General features: G+C 48.4%; 1 protein-coding gene across 2 annotated transcripts in view; it reads left to right on the top strand.

Moving 5' to 3' along the window:
• The first annotated feature begins 475 nt into the window (after nucleotides 1-475).
• PTPA (protein phosphatase 2 phosphatase activator) overlaps nucleotides 476-17,418 on the top strand; it is a 40,881-nt gene continuing 23,938 nt past the window's right edge. For both annotated transcript variants that reach the window (XR_007769964.1, XM_050926208.1), the window contains exons 1-6: nucleotides 476-554; nucleotides 4,073-4,173; nucleotides 7,173-7,259; nucleotides 13,635-13,760; nucleotides 14,881-14,998; nucleotides 17,136-17,235. Coding sequence is in view for 1 of the 2 variants with exons in the window: in XM_050926208.1 (XP_050782165.1) it covers nucleotides 530-554; nucleotides 4,073-4,173; nucleotides 7,173-7,259; nucleotides 13,635-13,760; nucleotides 14,881-14,998; nucleotides 17,136-17,235 (557 nt within the window). In the remaining variant the exon portion in view is untranslated. The remainder of the gene's footprint in view (nucleotides 555-4,072; nucleotides 4,174-7,172; nucleotides 7,260-13,634; nucleotides 13,761-14,880; nucleotides 14,999-17,135; nucleotides 17,236-17,418) is intronic.

The raw sequence follows: 17,418 nt of genomic DNA, 5'->3' as shown, positions 1-17,418 counted from the left end.
CATGAAATGGGTATCAGGAGCTGGGTTTAGATTCTGACATGCCACAACCCCCGATTTCAGAGACTCCAGAGTGTGAAGTGGGCTCTGGAGCACACACCCCCTGATATTGGGGTGCCCAGATCCAGATCTGCCTTACATCCCATCCCACAGTAACCCAGTTCAGAGGCAGGTGGGGGAGGCTCCTAGCTACAGAGGGACTCGTGTTCCACATGGTTACCTACTTCCCTGAGGCCTGAGATTAAGCCAGTCCCCAAAGGTTCCTTAATTGACACGAGTGCCCCGCACAAACATGGCCGCCCGGGGGAAACCTTTAAGTGCCCCGCACAAAGATGACCGCCCTCGGTACTTTCGAGTGCCCCGCACAAACATGACCGCCCGAGGCAATTTGGACTGCCCCGTGCAAATATGGCCGCCCAAGGAGCTCTATGATGGACGACGTGCCCGGCACAAAGATGGCCGCCCGACAGTTCAGTTGTGCTGGGAGGTGAAAGGTGAAAGGTGATAACGGCGGGGGCCTGGTTCCAGGAAGATGGCAGAGAGCGAGCGGCAGACAGGTAGGGGGGAAGCTCTGTGGGGTGTTTGGTGGTGGTAGCGTGATGTCCTCCATGGGAGTGGGGCGGCACTGGGCAGGGGTTCTGTGTCCCATGATGAGGGCCGGGGTCTTCTGTGGTGCCCAGAGGGAGGAGGCTAGGTGATGCCGTCTATGGGGGCAGGGGGTCCGGTGCCCCCAGTGTGTGTGGAAGGCTGGGACATGCCTTCTGTGGGGGTAGGGGGTCTCTGTGCCCCATAGTGTGTGTGCGGAAGGCTGGGTGATGCTTTCTGTGCGAGCAGGGGTCCTGTTCCCTATATTGGGTGGGGAGTGGGGAGTCTGAGTGATGCTCTCTATTGGGGCAGGTGGTCTCTGTGCACCAAAATGGGGGGAGGACTGGGATCCTCAAGCGTCCATGTACCCTGGGGTGGGAAGGGTGAGTGGGGGGATTCTGTAATGTAGAGTTTCCTGCCTGTTAGTAGGAATGGGATCTTGCTGTACGCTTGTGGGGACTGTTCCTGTGCTTGGAGCCTCACGGTGTGGGGGAGCAGGCTGTGATGCCCCTCTTTGAGATTGTTATTCTGATGGCCCATACTGGAAGCCCCAGAGAGACTGATGCTAGCTGTGGGGTGGAGGTGTTACTTTCCCCCTGGCTCACAGGTGAAGTCTTGTATGGGGAGGAGTAGCTGCTAGGAGGGTCACTATGGGGATGGTAGTCAGAGGTGGCTGTGCTTTGTGGGGGCTACAGAGGGGATGTGGGGGAATGCTGGTTCACTGAAGTTGTCGTTGGCACCTCGGACCTTCTACCTGACTGTCACTTGCTGTATCTTGGGGTGCTGCTATTCTGGGGATAGACCACTGGCCCAAAGCAACCCTTTTGCTGCTGATGTTATTAATGTGTATGGGCACTCCTCAGCCAAGTGTCTCTCTCTCCCCTATATTAAACATCTCCTGGTTCAGGCCATTTCAGAATCTAGACCAGTGGTGAGAGCAGAGGATTGAGAGTCAGGATATTGGGTTTCTATTCCTGCTCTGGGAAAATTACTTAGCATCTAGGAGCCTCAGTTTCCTATCTGTAAAATGGGGCTTATACCTCCCTTCTCTCAGGAGTTAAGTATATGTGGAACATACTTTGAGATCCTTAGAGATTATGTGCTATAGAAGTGAAAAGGATCCAGAGAGAATTTGGAGCAAATGTACAGAGGTGATTCAAGTGTAGTAGTGTTTTTTTGTTTTGAAATTCAGGTGGCATTTGTTTGTCCCCCATATATGACAATTGGAAGGGAATTAACAGTGCTACTTAGTGTCACTTGTGGATGAAGCTATTGTTCAATTAATTCTTAAAAGAATCAAATACAAGAAACAAATGCAGAGCTGAGATCCAACAGCTCTCTGGTTTCTGACTGAAGCGCCAAGGTGTTCTGTTACCTGAGATGCCTTCTCTGAGCTGGATTAGATCCAGGTGCATAAGTGAAATGTTCCTGGTGGGGAAAAGACTGGGCAAGTCTCCATTGTCAAGGTCAGTTCTTACCACAAAATACCCTCTTCTCCTCCCCAGAGCACAGTTCCTTGGCTCTTGCCTAGAAACAAGTTGTCGTATATGTATTACAGTAGCTCCTTTTGTGCTAGGTGCTGTACAACACCTGGTAAGAGACAGTCTTTACCCCAAAGAACTTTCTTTCTAAATAGCAAGGGGCGTGTGGGGGAAGAAGCACAGAGAGATGAAGTGAGTTGCTCAACAATGGCAGAATTGGGATCATAGCTTGGGCCTTCTGAGTCCCAATCTAGTGTCTTCTCTTCAGGCCATCTTGTCAGTGAATCCTCCTCTGTCCTGTTACAGGTGATCAATCTTTTTGCTAGTCAAAGTTTTCACATCTTCCTTTATCAGTGCACTGGGGGTTTATTGAACTTTCTGTTTATTGTCTTTGATTTGTAAAGCATTATTTAAAAACCACTTACAATAATGTGACATTATTTAGTTGTGAGTTTGTTAAGCTGCAGCTTTTCTGAATACAGATACAATTCCACCTTTATATCTGGGTCTCTCAAAGTACTTTACAATAATCTGTTAACTAACCGTCAATGGTATTATATTGTAGAAGGGGAAATTAAGGGACAGAGAGGTTAAGTGACTTTCCTGAAGCAGCACAGTGAGGCTGTGGCAGAGCTTGCAATGGAATGCAGGAGTTTTGACTCCTAGTCGTCTGCTGTTACTGTAGACAGTGCTACCTTGCTGGAGAAACGGGAAGAGCTGGTGAACACTTCTGGGCAGTATAAACTGTGCAAGAGATTTATACACGTTTTTCTTTTAGGCAGTTCAACTTTTGTTGGAAAATGATATTTGGAATTTTCCGTTAGTGCTAAGAATGATTATTTAAGTGTTATCTGGGTGCTTGGTGCTGGACGAAAGGTTTTAAATGTTCTAGGGTTGAAAGCATTAATCAAGGGACTATGATGTAGCTCATAATTTCATGCTAAATACCCTCTTGGTTTTCTGGTTCACTGTTGTTTGCTGTATTGCATCTTGATTCTAAGTTTGCTAATGGCAATGCGATGCGAATATGCCTTTAACCTTGTGGCAATGTTTCCAGCTCTGCAGTGTCCTCGCGTGGGACTGCAGGCTGAGACTAGAACCAGTTGTTCACCTTGGACTGCAGAGGAATTAGGAAAGAGGTGACCCATATGTCAGGGTTTATTTCCTTTTTGTGCAAGCTCAGGGGAAAGGAGGTTCCTGGCTAACTGTGTACCCGGGTCAGGGAGCAGGAATGTTGCTGATGTTCTGCATTAATTATTTGCATTTCTATTGTGCCTGTCATCCCAGGATCTCAATGTGCTTTATAAAGAAGCTCAGTTCGTACTTCTCAGCATCACCCTAAAGCCAGCCTAGGGACACTGTTCAGTACCGAGAGAAGAGTGCCACCTACTGATTCACTGATGCTTTGTGTTCATTGCAAAAAGAGGATGTATTTTTACATGGAGATGGCTCCCAATGTAAAACCACACCTTTTGCAGTGAAGACCTAGTCTAATGCTATGATTGCCATGATGCCTAGAAAACACTGGACGATGATTAGGCTGGTGGTGTACTGAGACCACTGCCTCTCATGCTGACCAATATTGTCTCATTGTTCACTTATACCCCCCCCCCACCTTTTCCATCTGTTGTCTCTTGTTTTATACTGAAGTTCTTTGGGGCTGGACAGGTCTTTTTGTTTTGTGATTGTACAGTGCCTAGCACAGTGGGATCCTGGGCCACGGCTAGGGCTCCTAGGTGCTATGGTAATACAAATGAGAAAGAATAATGCTATTTTCTGCAGTGTCCTGGGATTGCTTGGGGCTCAGCCATCAAGGTACTGAGCAGGCCTGACACTGCTTAGCATGAGAGACCTGATGGGATCAGAGCACGAGGGTGAGAACACGTCACAGAGTTCAGTACCTTTCGGTCCAGAAAAATGAATGTTGCCGTCTAAGAAGTGGCTGTGATTAAAGGGGGCGTCTTTAATGTCTGGCTGTGTTTGACCTCTCTCTCTTCTTTGTCTTCCAGGCTCTCCTGAGGAGGCAACTCCTCCCCTCTGCCAGAGCTTCATGATCCCCAAAAAGGAAATACACATGGTACCCGACATGGCCAAGTGGAAACGCTCTCAGGTATGGAACTGGGTCCAGGGACAGTCTGTTAGTGCCTGATGTGTCCCTGGGGCAGCATTTGCATGGAAAAGGCCAAGCCTGGTTTGGGCCTAGCTAATGAACTAAGTAGGGTTGGATCGAGCTATGTGGAATAATTCTTTTTAAAAGCAAAAGAGCAGCATGGCTAATGCCATATGAATTGTCATAAAGTTTGTCTACCCCAATAAACTTTAATGACAACAATAGGGGGCTTTTGGATACTGGCAGCTCTTGCTTGGAGAGTAATTTTGTGATGGCAGGTAGGTCTTGTCTATGTTGACACCAGTGTATCCAGTAGTTCATCGCCAGTGGCAGCTGTAAGGTAGACAGAGCTCAGGTGTTTTTGCCAACCTGTAGGATTAGACAACACAGTGGTAAAATGCTTGAGCCGTGTCTACGCTCTGACTTTTGCTACCACTGCTAGTGAACCATTTTTCCTCTACAGAAGTGTTGAAGGGATGAGAGCCTGGAAGAGGAGGAGAGAGATCCCTCTGTGAGCTCTGATTAACACACAGCCATGGTCTGTGCTGCAAGGAGAGCCATACTCCTCATGATCACATTTAAACATGTTGCTAGCAGAATTCTAGGAACGTTACCATTGCAGACAGGGTGTTGTCGAAGAAACGTGATTGTGGCTGGAGTGACTCTGATCTCACTGGAACCATAATATTAAACCCTGTCTACAGATGGTAGCAATTGTGACATGAAAAATATTCCGTCGGGTTCTCGTAAATAAGAAGTGTAAGGTCCTATTTATGCTGCGGGTAAAACAGAATCAAGGGACCTGGTTGCAGTGTGGTTAGAAGTTGCAGGGCTATAGCTTTGGCCAGGGTAGGGCTTTAGTCAAATTATGGAGAAAGCAGTCACCAAGTACTCAGGATTTAATCCTAACCATGTTGTAATGGGTGCCTTTACTCAGGGCTAGTGAGTGGGCTTAAACTATTAGGACTATCCTCCTAGAAGTGTTACCCATTCCTGCGTAGAGTCTAGGCTACAAAGTGACTTTATAAGAATTATAACTGTCTTGATATGTCTACCCTGGCCCTTCAAACCATGCTAGAACCTAGATTACCCCCACAGTGATTGCACTGAAGTTTGAGATGGTTTCAAATATAGTTTTCCCTCGAGTGTTGATCGGGCCTGTGATGATAGCCCTGTCCACAGTAAAGAAGTATCCATGCAGAACGTGTCTTTGGGCCAGCCCTGATAGAGCATGTTGTTTCCTTTTCTATATGACCCTCCATGTTTTAACCAAACAGGAATAAAATGTTAAGTGTGATCACCAAACATAGTTTCTTAATATTGTTATAACATAGCTTTCTGTCCACAGGTATGTTTACGATCCATCCTGTCACGGTATAATATGATCCCTGATATGGTAGTTCTTAGACTTGAGGTGGCTTTCAGTCTAGGTACTAACCTAAGAAACTGACAGAAGTTGCCCCTTCCTAATGTTGGCGTTGGAAAAGGGAGTTGATGAAGATATGATAGTTCTGTTGGCGTAGAAGGGACCTTAGCAAAAGTTTTACTACTAGCACAATTGCAGTTGTTACATTGCAATACATTGGGACAACTTCAGGCTCTCTGTGCACTTTGACTTTTCCCAGTGTTATGTCCGTCTTGGTGCGTGTGTGAACTTGGGACAGTTGGCCTCTTGGTCAGTCCAGCTCTCTTTGGACTAGATTGAGGCCATCCCCTTTGTCAGCAATACTGTTTTGTTGAGACTTTAACCTCTCATCTAACTGGCCTGAGTGATGTAACGAGTTTGACAATTCTGAGCATTTCTTGAACTTGATGCCCACAAGCAATGTGGTATCTGCTCCAGCACATTGTGGCCAACAACCTTTTCACCAGGTTTTTTTAAAACTCTTGGGGAAGAGCCAGGAGAAGATCATTTTAAATGGTTAAAAAAACAAAAACACCAGTCCCACATAGAGGGCCTGTAGTGGCACTGGGGTGGCTGTTTTTAATGGGGTCTGCTTAGCTTGATGCAGAAGAAAGGGCTGCAGAGGTAAGGCACATAATTCCTGAGGTAAATGTTTGGGCTTGAACCCCAGGAACTGTCAGGATCTGTGTTCTTGTGTCTATGGTCCAAACTTGCTGCTGAGGGGTGGGGACAGCAGGGTGGGAATAGCTCTTGCATGGGGATCAAACTATGATGCCACCACCAAGGGGTCTTAAATAATAACAAGGTCTTCACGAAGCCCTGCGGCGGAAGCTTCCTTTGTCCCCTTGCCTGGGCTTTAAGTCTTATTTCTGCCCAGGGCTTCTGTGGCAGGAAGTTATGGGCTCGCCCAGATATTTTAAAGTGTCTTCCCCCAAAAAGAAAAAAGCCATTCACTACTCCCAGGGCTTTGTGGCACTTTCACCTTTGCCACTGTGTTTCCTGAGCAGCCTGACTCTATTCTGTATGTGGTGCTTCACAAGCAGGGGGGTTGAAAGAAGAGAGAGAAAGGTATGTGCCTGGGGCAACTTTCAGCCTCCTCTCCTCCTAATTGTGGGTAGCGTGAAAGAAGGCCTGGGGCAGAGAGCAGGAGAAGTAGATAAAGGAAGAGGTTTTTGAGAAGTGACATGGAGTAGGATGAAACAAGTAGTGATGTAGACAGGGTCGAGATTGTGCAAAGCCTGGACATGAGACGCTTGAATGTGGCATGGTAAGAGACAGGAACCTGGCAAGGGGATTCAAGGAGGAGGGTCGTGGTTTGGGCTGTTTGTACAGAGAGCTTGGTCAGTGTGATGTCACCACCGAGGGTTCAAAGTGCACTTAGTGGTGGTCCAGGAGTTCCCATCGGGCTAGGAGTCCCCAAGGACAAGACAGTAGCAGCAGAACAAGCCGTGTCCTGGACTATCCCAGGAAACTGATGCCATGGGTTGGGCATCATCCCTTCAGTTTGCTCTAGGCTTCTCACACTGGGGTTGCTTGGCTCCGAAGTAACTGTCAGTGCTCAGCTAACACCCCTTCCGCTTGTGTTTGTTTGCAGGCGTACGCAGACTACATAGGTTTCATCCTCACCCTGAACGAAGGTGTCAAGGGCAAGAAGCTGACCTGTGAATACAAAGTATCTGAGGTGGGAAAAGGGCCCAGCCCTGTTATTTCCAATCTTGCATTTGCTCTGCTTTTGCTGGTTTGCCTTCCACAGCAGGGCCCAGGGCTGCGACGGCTGCTTTCCTGGTGCCCCACAGAGAACAAAGTGGAGCCAGACTGTATCTGCTTTCCTCATTAACAGTGGTAGAGCAGCCTGTGGAGACAAGAAGTACCAGCATGCAATGCTTCATCTGGTAACGAGGTGCCTTTTACTTACTCGCAAAACTTGTAATTGAGCAAACTGAGAGGAAGCTGGGGTGTTTAGAGGCTCAGGGTGAAAAAGAGGTGCCCTGTTCTGTCCATACCCACTACGCTATTGCTGGCTGCTCTCAACCAGAAACCAGGAAGCCATCTTATTTAATGGCTATTGTGGAGGATTGGGAGTCTTAGTTTCTCTTCCCGCTGACTTGCTGTGTGACCTTGGGCAAGTACCTCAGTGTCCCCTTCTCTCAAATGGAGATAGTAGTAGTGACCTCCCAGTGAGGGCTGTGAGGTTTTATTCATTCATGTTTACTCGGACCTGAAAGATGCTACAGATGGGCAAAATATTGCTTCCCCTTTGCCCTCAATGCCAACGTTCTTTGGCTTTCTTGTGTCTTCACCCCCTGAGGGGACAGTTAGATTCTTCAGACTGTAACAAGCTGCCTTTCCTGTGTTGTTGTCTGGGCAGCAGTTACAGCTGCTCCTGCCTGTTGGTGTGAAGCCTGTCATAGTCTCTAATCTCTATTGTTTGAACAACGGGTGTGGTGCAGAGAGGTTTACCCTGGATCCTTCCATGCAGCTAGCCTTGCTCTGCTGTGCTTGAACTCTGAGTGAGCCCTGCTGGGCCCTATCCTGTGAGCTCGGGGGAGATTTTTGGCTGGGCCCAGACTGTCTAATGCTGCACTTTGTGTTCTTTTAATCTGATTTATGAGACGTGAGTAGAACACAGACTGGGTGAGGGAAGGAAGAGATGAACTTGGACCAAGATGACCTAAGCACTAGTTCAGAGGTGTTCAGCAGGCCCTTAGGGGACGGTAGGGCATTAGTGACCTGGTTTCCCCGGGGGAGTTTTCTGTGTGTGTCACCTGGTGGCATTTGTAACACTGCAGCTCCTCGTGTGCAAGTGGGCTGAAAGTTCTTTCAGCATAGTGCTATCCAGGCTGTTTGAGGCCAGAAGTGAGATTCAGAGTGGACTCTCAGGGTTATAATGCAGATTTCCTCTTCATGCGCATTATCCCCTGGAACTTGTCATGTTTCTGTCATTATTCCAAAGTAAGCAGTGGTGTAGCACTGACCTGTGGTTATTGTGTCAGTCACTGAACTCCTCATCTTCCAAGCAGCGCTGGACTGAGTCCAGTGCAGAGTGACTAAGAGAATTTCATGGGACCCTCTTAGCTCTTTCCAATTATAACCAGTCATAACTGTGCAAGTTAATGAGGGTGCTTAAAGGAGACCTGCAAGTGGCAGAGGGAGGAATGAACTTGTGCCCTGTCTGGCTGTGGCTTTCTGGGGGGAAAAGGAGGAGGCCTGGAAGGAAGGTTTTTTTCCCATCATTTTGGTTTTTGTTAGAGATATCAGGCTTGCCAGGGCTGGCCATCTGTGTTCTGGGGAGATTTCCCTTGAGGAGCTGAACATGTGGCTTAGAAACTCACTTGTCCTTTGCTGAAAGAACAGGGCTGTGGAATCTCTACCAAAAGCACTTTTCTTCCAACTTTTGTTCAGGCATTTGGTTAAATAGGAGCTGCCAAAATCCCATTTTAAACAGTCTGAATAAAAACCATTCCCCCTTTCAGTTGTTCAGGGTTTGCCTGCACAGTGTGCCTCTGTCATAATCATGTTGGTCTCCAATCATCACTGGAGTATTACAGGGTAAAGAGGGTAGCGAGACCTGAATTTCTAATGTATAAAACAATCAGAACAATAACTTTAAATCCCAGCCGCCCACCCTTTCAGGCCCTTAACCGTCATAAAGAAGCAGAGAAAGCATGAATATGTTTCCCTCCCCTCTTGGCAGATCCCCTTGAAATGATTTTAGTGCAAGTGACAAATACCAAATGTGATGTCAACAACTAAGAAAGTCATAGGAAATATATCTTGCTGCCTTCATGCTGAGCAGGGTAGAAACCTGTGACTGAAGGCAAAATGAATCTGCTTTCCTCTGGGGTGGAAGGTCCAGTGGGTTGCCCTGTTGATGAGGCTGCATCCATCTTCTTCCTCCTTCCCTACTCCCTGCTGAGGTTCCTTCTGCATCTTTATACCTTCTTTGCTGATCAAACCCTTGGAACTCCTGCCTGCACCTAACACTTCCTCAAATCCCTCCTTTGCATGCACATCCTCCTTGCAACTGATCACTTGTTGGTAATGGGAGAGGAGAGACCAGACCACCTAACGGTCTGCAGGATATTGAGCATCTGAACTTGCAAAGGGAGCACACTTAGTGTGTGAGCATGCTTAGCTCCTGTTGCAATCAAATGAAGTCACTGGTGGCTGAGTGCACTCCACGCCTCTCATGAGGTGCTGATCCACCTGGCAGGGCCAGACCTTCAGACTGTAACCTCTGTGTCACCAGCCTGGATTTTCATATTGCACTGAACACACAGGCTGCACTTAATAAATAAGAGGGCTGAGCATCTGCCTGTGGGCTGTGTATGGCTCCCACAGTGGAGGCTGAGTGTCTGGCTGCTTGCTGGGAGATGTTCTTGGAGCTGGCTCCCGGGCCAGTCTGTAGTAACAGCTGTGGCTTTGGCATGCATGTCTAACGTGGCAGGGAAGGGTTAACTTTGAGCTTCCAAGTGAGCAGAATTGGGACAAGAGAACATGCAGCCTGCAGAGAGATCTCAGACCCTTGAAATAGTCTCTGTGATTCCAGATCACATTTATTTTTATGGTGTTTGCCCACTTCCAACTTGCAGTTGAGAATCTCCTGCACTTGAGTGGCTGTCACCCAGCTCTGGGGTGACTTGCTTGGATTCTAGCGGGGAGGGGTGGGAAAGAGGCAGTCACTCTTGACACCAAGATGCCTGACTGTTTGGGCTCTAGAGGGGACATTTGCCATCTCATCGCCTCCAGTTGTCCGGCTGATGCTCACAAGAGACGCTATCAGGGCACTGTTCCATAGGAGGGTACAGGGTTCACCTTTGTGATCTCAGGGCAGATTTTGGTCTGGGAGGGCGACAGGATGCAAAATCAGCACAACAGAAAGAGGAACGGTGGCGGGGGGAGGATTTGCCCTTGCTCTGATGTCTAGGAAGGTAAAGTAAAAATAGAGTCTCTAAAAACCTAGCCACCCAAGACCATGCTGCAGTGGTTCTGATTGCTGAGCTCCTGTGAGCCCTGCTGTTTCAGCCCTGGCAGTATGAGTTTCCTCTGCCATGTTAATTCTGCTGGGCAATGGAAACCTGCCCCTTTCAATAAGCCCCGTTCAAAAGGCCCTGAGCCCAAAATGAGCTGCGTTTCTTTAATTATTTATTGGCATGGCTGAGCCAGCAGCTGGGTCCTGCTCTCCTGCGTTCAGCTGGGCTGTTTTTAATCCCTTTAAAGCAGGCGAGTGAGGAAGGGATGCGTGACTCTGCCTCCCCTCCCTGAGGCCTGGAGGCAGAGACTGCAAGGGGGACAAAAGAAGAAAATCTCTCGCCAGCCATTTATCCAGCCAGCACCGAGCGCCGCAGTCACAGCTCAGTGAATGGGTTTGAAATACGGGAGCTGCTCGTAATGAGCTGCTGCTGCTGCTGGGGATAAATCACTGGCGTTATTTAATTATTTAACAAAAGCCACTGCCGGGGCCTTTATTGATAATTGGAGGGGAGTGTGGTAGCCAGGTCGGGCTGAGCTGAAAATCAAGAAGCCCAACCCCATTGGGGGATGACCAGTCTCTGTGTTCTAGATTTGTACAGTGCCTAGCACCATGGGGTTCTGATCTATTACGGGGCTCCAACACCACAGTACAGATAATAAATAATAATAGTCTTGTCCCTCTTCGCTCAAGTCACGGGTGCTGCCCTTTCGCGGATTCCAGCCTGTGATCTTACAGTGGCTCCCAGGTTGCATGTGGCCTGTCGTCTTCCCCAGTGCATCTGCAGATGCTGTGCTGAGGGTCCCCCCGTGCTTTCCCTGCTTTACTCTGTTCTTGCTCACCCACCAATCACAGCCATCCTCTTTTGACCCCTTCACTGCTCTGGATTTAGGGCTCCTTTTGCAGCAGATAAATCCTAGATTCCTGCTGTATGACTTTATGCTGCACCCTCACTTGTTTCGAGCAGCTCCTCCAGAGCCAGTGTCTGGAGGGGCACCCGCTCAGCTGGCTGAAGATGTCACGAAAGACCTCCCTGCAGTGGAGAGGGTGAGGGGGGAGGAGACTTGCTGCTGGTTCAAAGGCAGTAAAGTGCTGCCTGTCTGTCTCTCCTCCCCCGCCTCTCCAGTGGTGCTTCAAGGGCTAGAAACTTGCTAGGCTCTGCTGTTTCCTAGTCCTCTTCTGACAGGCAGCATGAAGAATTGAACCACAGCCCAGGAGACCAGCCAGCTTCACATGGTCGATGCCTCCAGCAAAGTCAAACCAGCCCCTGCCTCATCTGTCCTCTTTCTCTCCTTGAAGGAGAAATCCCCTATTGAGACCGTAGTGCCTCTGTTGCCCAGGGCCCAGCCTGCCGCCGTGGTGACCAATGTGGCTCTGGCTGCTCTGACTCGGGATTGGAGAATCCCAAATATGTTGGCAGGTGAAAATATCTCACAGTTGTTAGCGGGGCCTCCTAGTGCTGCCTTCTGCAGCTTAATCCAGTGGTTGGGGTTTGGACAATGATCCTGCCACTACGTTTCGGCTTTGTAATTGAACTGGGGCAGTAGTGGCTGCACCCAGAGGGCCTCTGCTCCTCAGCTCTGGGCCCAGGGGGTGTTTGCACGTCCTGGGCTCAAACCCTAAAGCTTCTCCAGCAGGCTCCATGTACCCACGCAGTGCTGAACCGCGCTCTGTATTGCCTGCCAGTCTCTGCCCCTCGTAGTGGTCTCTCTTGCCCAAGGTTCCCCATTACTTAGAATCCTGCTCTCCCTTTGCTCTGGCTGTGTCAGCCCCTCCTTTAACCCCTTCCCAGGCTCCATCTCTCTCTTCACATCAAAATCAAGCTCCTCATCTCTACCTTCAAGGGGCTGGACACCTCTGCCTTTCTTGCTCCTCGGCGGCATCTCACTGTTCCTTCATCATTGTCTTCCATTCTCAGCATCATGCCATCAGTCACACCTCCCTCCTCTTTGGAATGCCTCCTGTCCCGCCCTGCGCCAACCGCTTTCCCTCCCTGCTTTCAAATCCCACCTCAGTCTCTCCTGGGAATCCTCCTTTGCATGAATGAGACTGTTAGCTCTTTTGGGTGGCGACCGTATCTCGTATGTGCGCGTTTGTGAAGTGCCATGTGCACTGATCGTCTGATTTGCCGAGAGGATTGATACCTCTGGAGATCAGACTATGACAAGTATTAGGTGGAGTCCTGATCGAGGTTGAGGCCCCTTAGTGCTTGGCATTGTGTGAACACCTAGTAAAAGAGACTCTCTGCCCCAAAGAGCTTACAGTCTAAATAGACATGACAGACAAAGAGTAGCGGGAAAACGGAGATCCCAGTTCTCAATGATATTTAGATGTTTAACTCCTATTTGGAGTTAGAAACCTAAATGCCTTTGAGGATCTGGGCCGAAGTGACTTGACAAAGGTCAGTCAGCAGCAGTCAGGATACTTTCTAAACAGTATATCTTGTCCTGTGGAGAATATTAGCTCTAAAGTGTGTGGTGCAGAGCCCATAACTGCGTGTCAGAGACCCCTGAATGATGTGGCCCTACCCCGCAACCTACTCCTCCCTCCCCTGGTTTGGTCAGGTTCTCTTTGCAAGTATTCAGACTAGGGACTTCCTTTTTTAAGATGAGATCTTAGACTCTGGAGCACAGTTATGTGACCATTTAAAAAAAAATCTGCAACAATAGAGCATCTTCTGTGGCTGTAGTATTGCATTGTACGTGATTCTGAGAGTCCCTGGAAGAGATGCCTGCCTTCTTAAGCTGCTGTTAATGAGTGGCTGTATCTGGGCTCTCAGAAAGCCCAGGTCAGTATGGGATGTGGGCTGTTGTCTTTTGGACTGGACTGTCCTTTCCTGATGTGAAGGGTTGGGGCTGGCCACTGTGGACCTTAGAGAGATGACGTGTACCCATTATCCCCTTCCATTCCTTGCAAAGTCTGTTTGGGGGTCTGCGACTCAATGCCGGGAGAACACTGGCAGGTGCAGGTAAAACAGAAATACTGGAGCCTGGGGCAATGGTTTTAAGGTGACTGGCTTGTACTTGTGCGTGAGACTTTCTTCTTCTGTCTGATTGTGAGCTGTCACCCATTCTGTCCTCGTAGCCAATTGAAAAGCTGGTGGAGCTCCTGGATACCCTCGACAGGTGGATTGATGAGACCCCACCAGTGAACCAGCCCTCTCGCTTTGGGAATAAGGCCTTCAGGACTTGGTACGCCAAACTAGACCAGGTATGTAGGGGTTGGGAGAGAGTCTCTTAGATGGTAGACTTAAAAGGGAGGCTTCATCAGCAAGAAGTATGTCTTGCAATGATCGTGGAAAGGCTGCCATCCTCATGTTATACCTGGGCAGTCAGTAGATTGACCCACCAATTTGCAGGATTAGATGGGGACTATGTTTCAGGTCTCTTGATCTCAGGTCTGGTGCTGGTCTTGAACCCCCATGGGAGCACAGCTCACCTTTACATGCTCTTTGACAGGGTCTTTGTCCCATGGAGGTAATCCCCAGGAGCTTCACTGACTGCTCTCCTTCTTTAACCATCCATTGTGTCCACCTGCCTGTAGATATGGCAGATGGGAGCAGGTACGTGGTGGCCCATGGCATAGTTTGGCCTGCCTCAGCTGAGAGGGCTCACCCCAGAGAAGGCTCCGTGGAGCTCGCGGAGGCAGAGTGCACTGTAGTAGGCTGCAGTGCATTTACCTGTGGGCTCCTTCTGGTCCCATAGATACATTGCATTGCAGTTTGTTAAAGTTTCATTTCGAGGGCACTGAGTGCCAGAGAAAGGTACTAGGTTGATGGCTTTGCAGACTGAAGTCCTCTCTCTCCAAAAAAGGATACAGGCCAGGCAGTGACTGGGCAAGCGCTCTGCACACTGCTCCCCTGTATGCTGCAATCCTGCCCTGGAGAGACCACCTCCAGCAATTGTAGGGGAATTCACTCTCCAGGTCATCTAAGCCTGGGGTGCTCTGCTGGGACTGTCAACAAGTGGGGCATCTGTATTAAGGACTTATCAGGATGTATGTTTTTTAAGTGGAAGAAGCCCTTACAGCGGGCAGAGGAATAAGCCACTCTCTCTGACTAAATCTCTGCCACCCCAACTGGTGACCTACAAATTCACCAGCCTGGAGACAATTAATGCTGCTCCTTATATTTGCCTGTAACAGGAGCTTTTGAATAATGTAAGAGTTTCTTATTTTTCCCTAATCAATCCGGTCTGTTGGAGGGGGTGGCTCGCTCCATGCAAAACCAACTCCAACCAATAGCGAGGATGTTGGTGGTGCGTTGTACCTACCTTTTGGGTTGTGGCACATCTAGGTTAACGCTCAGAAACCTTTTGTTGTTGTGTTTAAGGAAGCAGAAAACTTGGTTAAAACAGTGATCCCCGAGCATCTGGCTAAAGCTGCACCAGAGATAGCTGTATACCTGAAGGAATCCGTGGGGAACTCCACCCGCATCGACTATGGGACAGGTACCTTCATGTGCACACTTAATTCTTCTAGCTTTGCTGGGCTTAGATTCCCCAGCGTGAATTCACCCCTACAGTCAATATATGCCATAGCAGGGAACTGCTCTGGATCACGCCAAGGCTAAAACTGTCCAGGAGAGAGCAGGGGATCAGAATCTGATTATACCAGAGCTGTGATTGATGTAGATTCTTGGCTGCCTCCACTTCAGTCCTAGTCATCTTAAGTTTTTCAAAATAAGCATTCTTAGCTTCCCTATAGCATCTTTCATCCGAGTGCTGTAGAAATATTAATTGACCACTGCAACCACTGTTGAAATACTCTCACTTCTGGCATGTACCATGGGAGCTGCTTAACAGCGCACAGCAACACTGCACGGTGGTGTAGAACAGAAGTGTCTATGGATTATTGTGTGCAGCTGAATCACAAGGGGGAATTTAAGGCTCTAAAATGTAATATCTTGGATTGGAATCAGATCAGGAAATGAGTTAATGTTCATACTCTGTGAGAAGTGTCTTCAGATCGTAAGTGGCCACAAATGTTTGCTACGTGTGGCATAAATACCACGTCGGACCTTTAAGACCTAATGTGAGAGCAGAATCGGGCCCAGGGAGAAATGTCAGAATCAAAAGCTGGAGTAATTCCATTCGCTTTAGTTAGGTTATTTTGGATTTACATCAGTATGAGAGCAGATCCTGAAATTCCAAGGAGTCCCACCTGTATGTATTGGACGAAGAGGGCTCGAAGAGGAATGTCCGGCTAATGACTTAATCAGATAGCTGGAGTGAGGGTCATTGTAGCATGCCAGGAGCCTGAAATATGTGACTTCTGTAATGTGCTGGGTAAGGAGAGGAGGAGGATTGAGGTAAAGAGATAAAGAAACACAGGTGTGCAAATCTCATCAGCTGTGCTGCAGCTGTTGATCACCAGGGGGAGATGTTGCCTTTAGTAATGGACCTGTTGACTTAGACTGTCAGTTGCAGCTTGGTGAGGGAAATCCAGTCTCTCCACCACTCCCCTGTCTTGAGCATTGAGTTGTGTATTCTTTCAGATCAGCACTGCTAGACCTTTGGTGCAGCTTGTTCATATCCCAACAACTGCACGGCTTGATAAAGTGGAGGCACCTCCTTTATTTACTCTCTTTATTGCTGTAGTTTCTCCCACCCAAGGGGAAATTAAAAGCACCTTTCTGCAACCAGCCCCAAAATCTTATGGGCTCTTCTGAGTGCTGCATTTATTCTGCTCTCTTCACTGTTAGCCAGAGGACAAAGCTGCATAGAGCGGGTGGCCCATGGCTGACAGTTTGGCACCTTAGGGCGGAGCTTTTCCCTGGGGTGGAGCAGGGGTAATGTCCCTCTGACATAGGGCCTTTTGAAAGTAGGAGGAAATCTGTTTAATTGCTAACGAGTGTTTGTGTTCACCCCCAAACACACACATCCCTCGCTGGGTTATTCTGGAATCCTCCGGCTCCCCCATCCTCTTGATCAGCTCATAAGAAAGGGAGATGCTACCAACACTCCACTCCACTCAGTGCCTGGCTCTCAAAATATTTAATTCTGCAGGTAAATACATCTGTTAGTCTCTAAGGTGCCACAAGGACTCCTCGTTGTTTTTGCTGATACAGACTAACATGGCTACCAGTCTTAGAGATGAAACTGACATCTTAATTCCCTGAATATGAACAGGGAGGGTGTTCGTGTGCAGGTGCAAGAGAAGTGTTGTTTAGTGATTCAATTTCTGGGCTAGATTCATGGCTTCTGAATTCTGCCACTGATTCACTGTGGTGTCTTGATCAAGTCACATAACTCTTCTGTGTCTCAGTTTTCCCATTGTACAGATGGAACTAATCCTTCACTACTTCACAAGGGTACGTGTTTAATTTGTTAATGGCTGTGAAGCACTGTGGGATCCTTGGATAGTGGATGCTATGTAGGTATGAAATATTATTGTTGGGTGTTAATAATAGAAAGAGTCTTCTTTGTGATCTTATCCAAGTAAGAAGGAGCCTTTGTCGGTTGGAGCTCTGCCGCTCATGGGGATGTGATTGCTGTGTCCTCCAGAGAGCCATTGTGGCACCTGCAGAGAGCTTATCTATGATGGGAATTGCCAATGTTTTGTCTATCTCCTTTCCTTCAATCCCAGGTCACGAAGCGGCATTCGCTGCCTTTCTCTGTTGCCTGTGCAAAATTGGTGTTCTCAGGGTGGATGATCAGCTGGCCATTGTCTTCAAAGTGTTTAACAGGTGAGGCAATGCAAGTACAGGTGAGGTGGAGCTGTTCCTAGGGCATTTTCCCCTCAAATCTGTCTATGGTTCACTGGTCATAAAGCATGTGGCCTGCAACCATCAGTCCACCACACCTAATTCTCGCTACTGTCTGGTCATAATGTGCCCCCACACCCTTTGTGTTGTCACACTGCCTGATGT

The sequence above is a fragment of the Gopherus flavomarginatus genome, chromosome 17 (assembly GCF_025201925.1).
Source record: "Gopherus flavomarginatus isolate rGopFla2 chromosome 17, rGopFla2.mat.asm, whole genome shotgun sequence".
Lineage (NCBI taxonomy): Eukaryota > Metazoa > Chordata > Testudines > Testudinidae > Gopherus > Gopherus flavomarginatus.
This window is presented reverse-complemented; position numbering and strand designations above follow the sequence as displayed.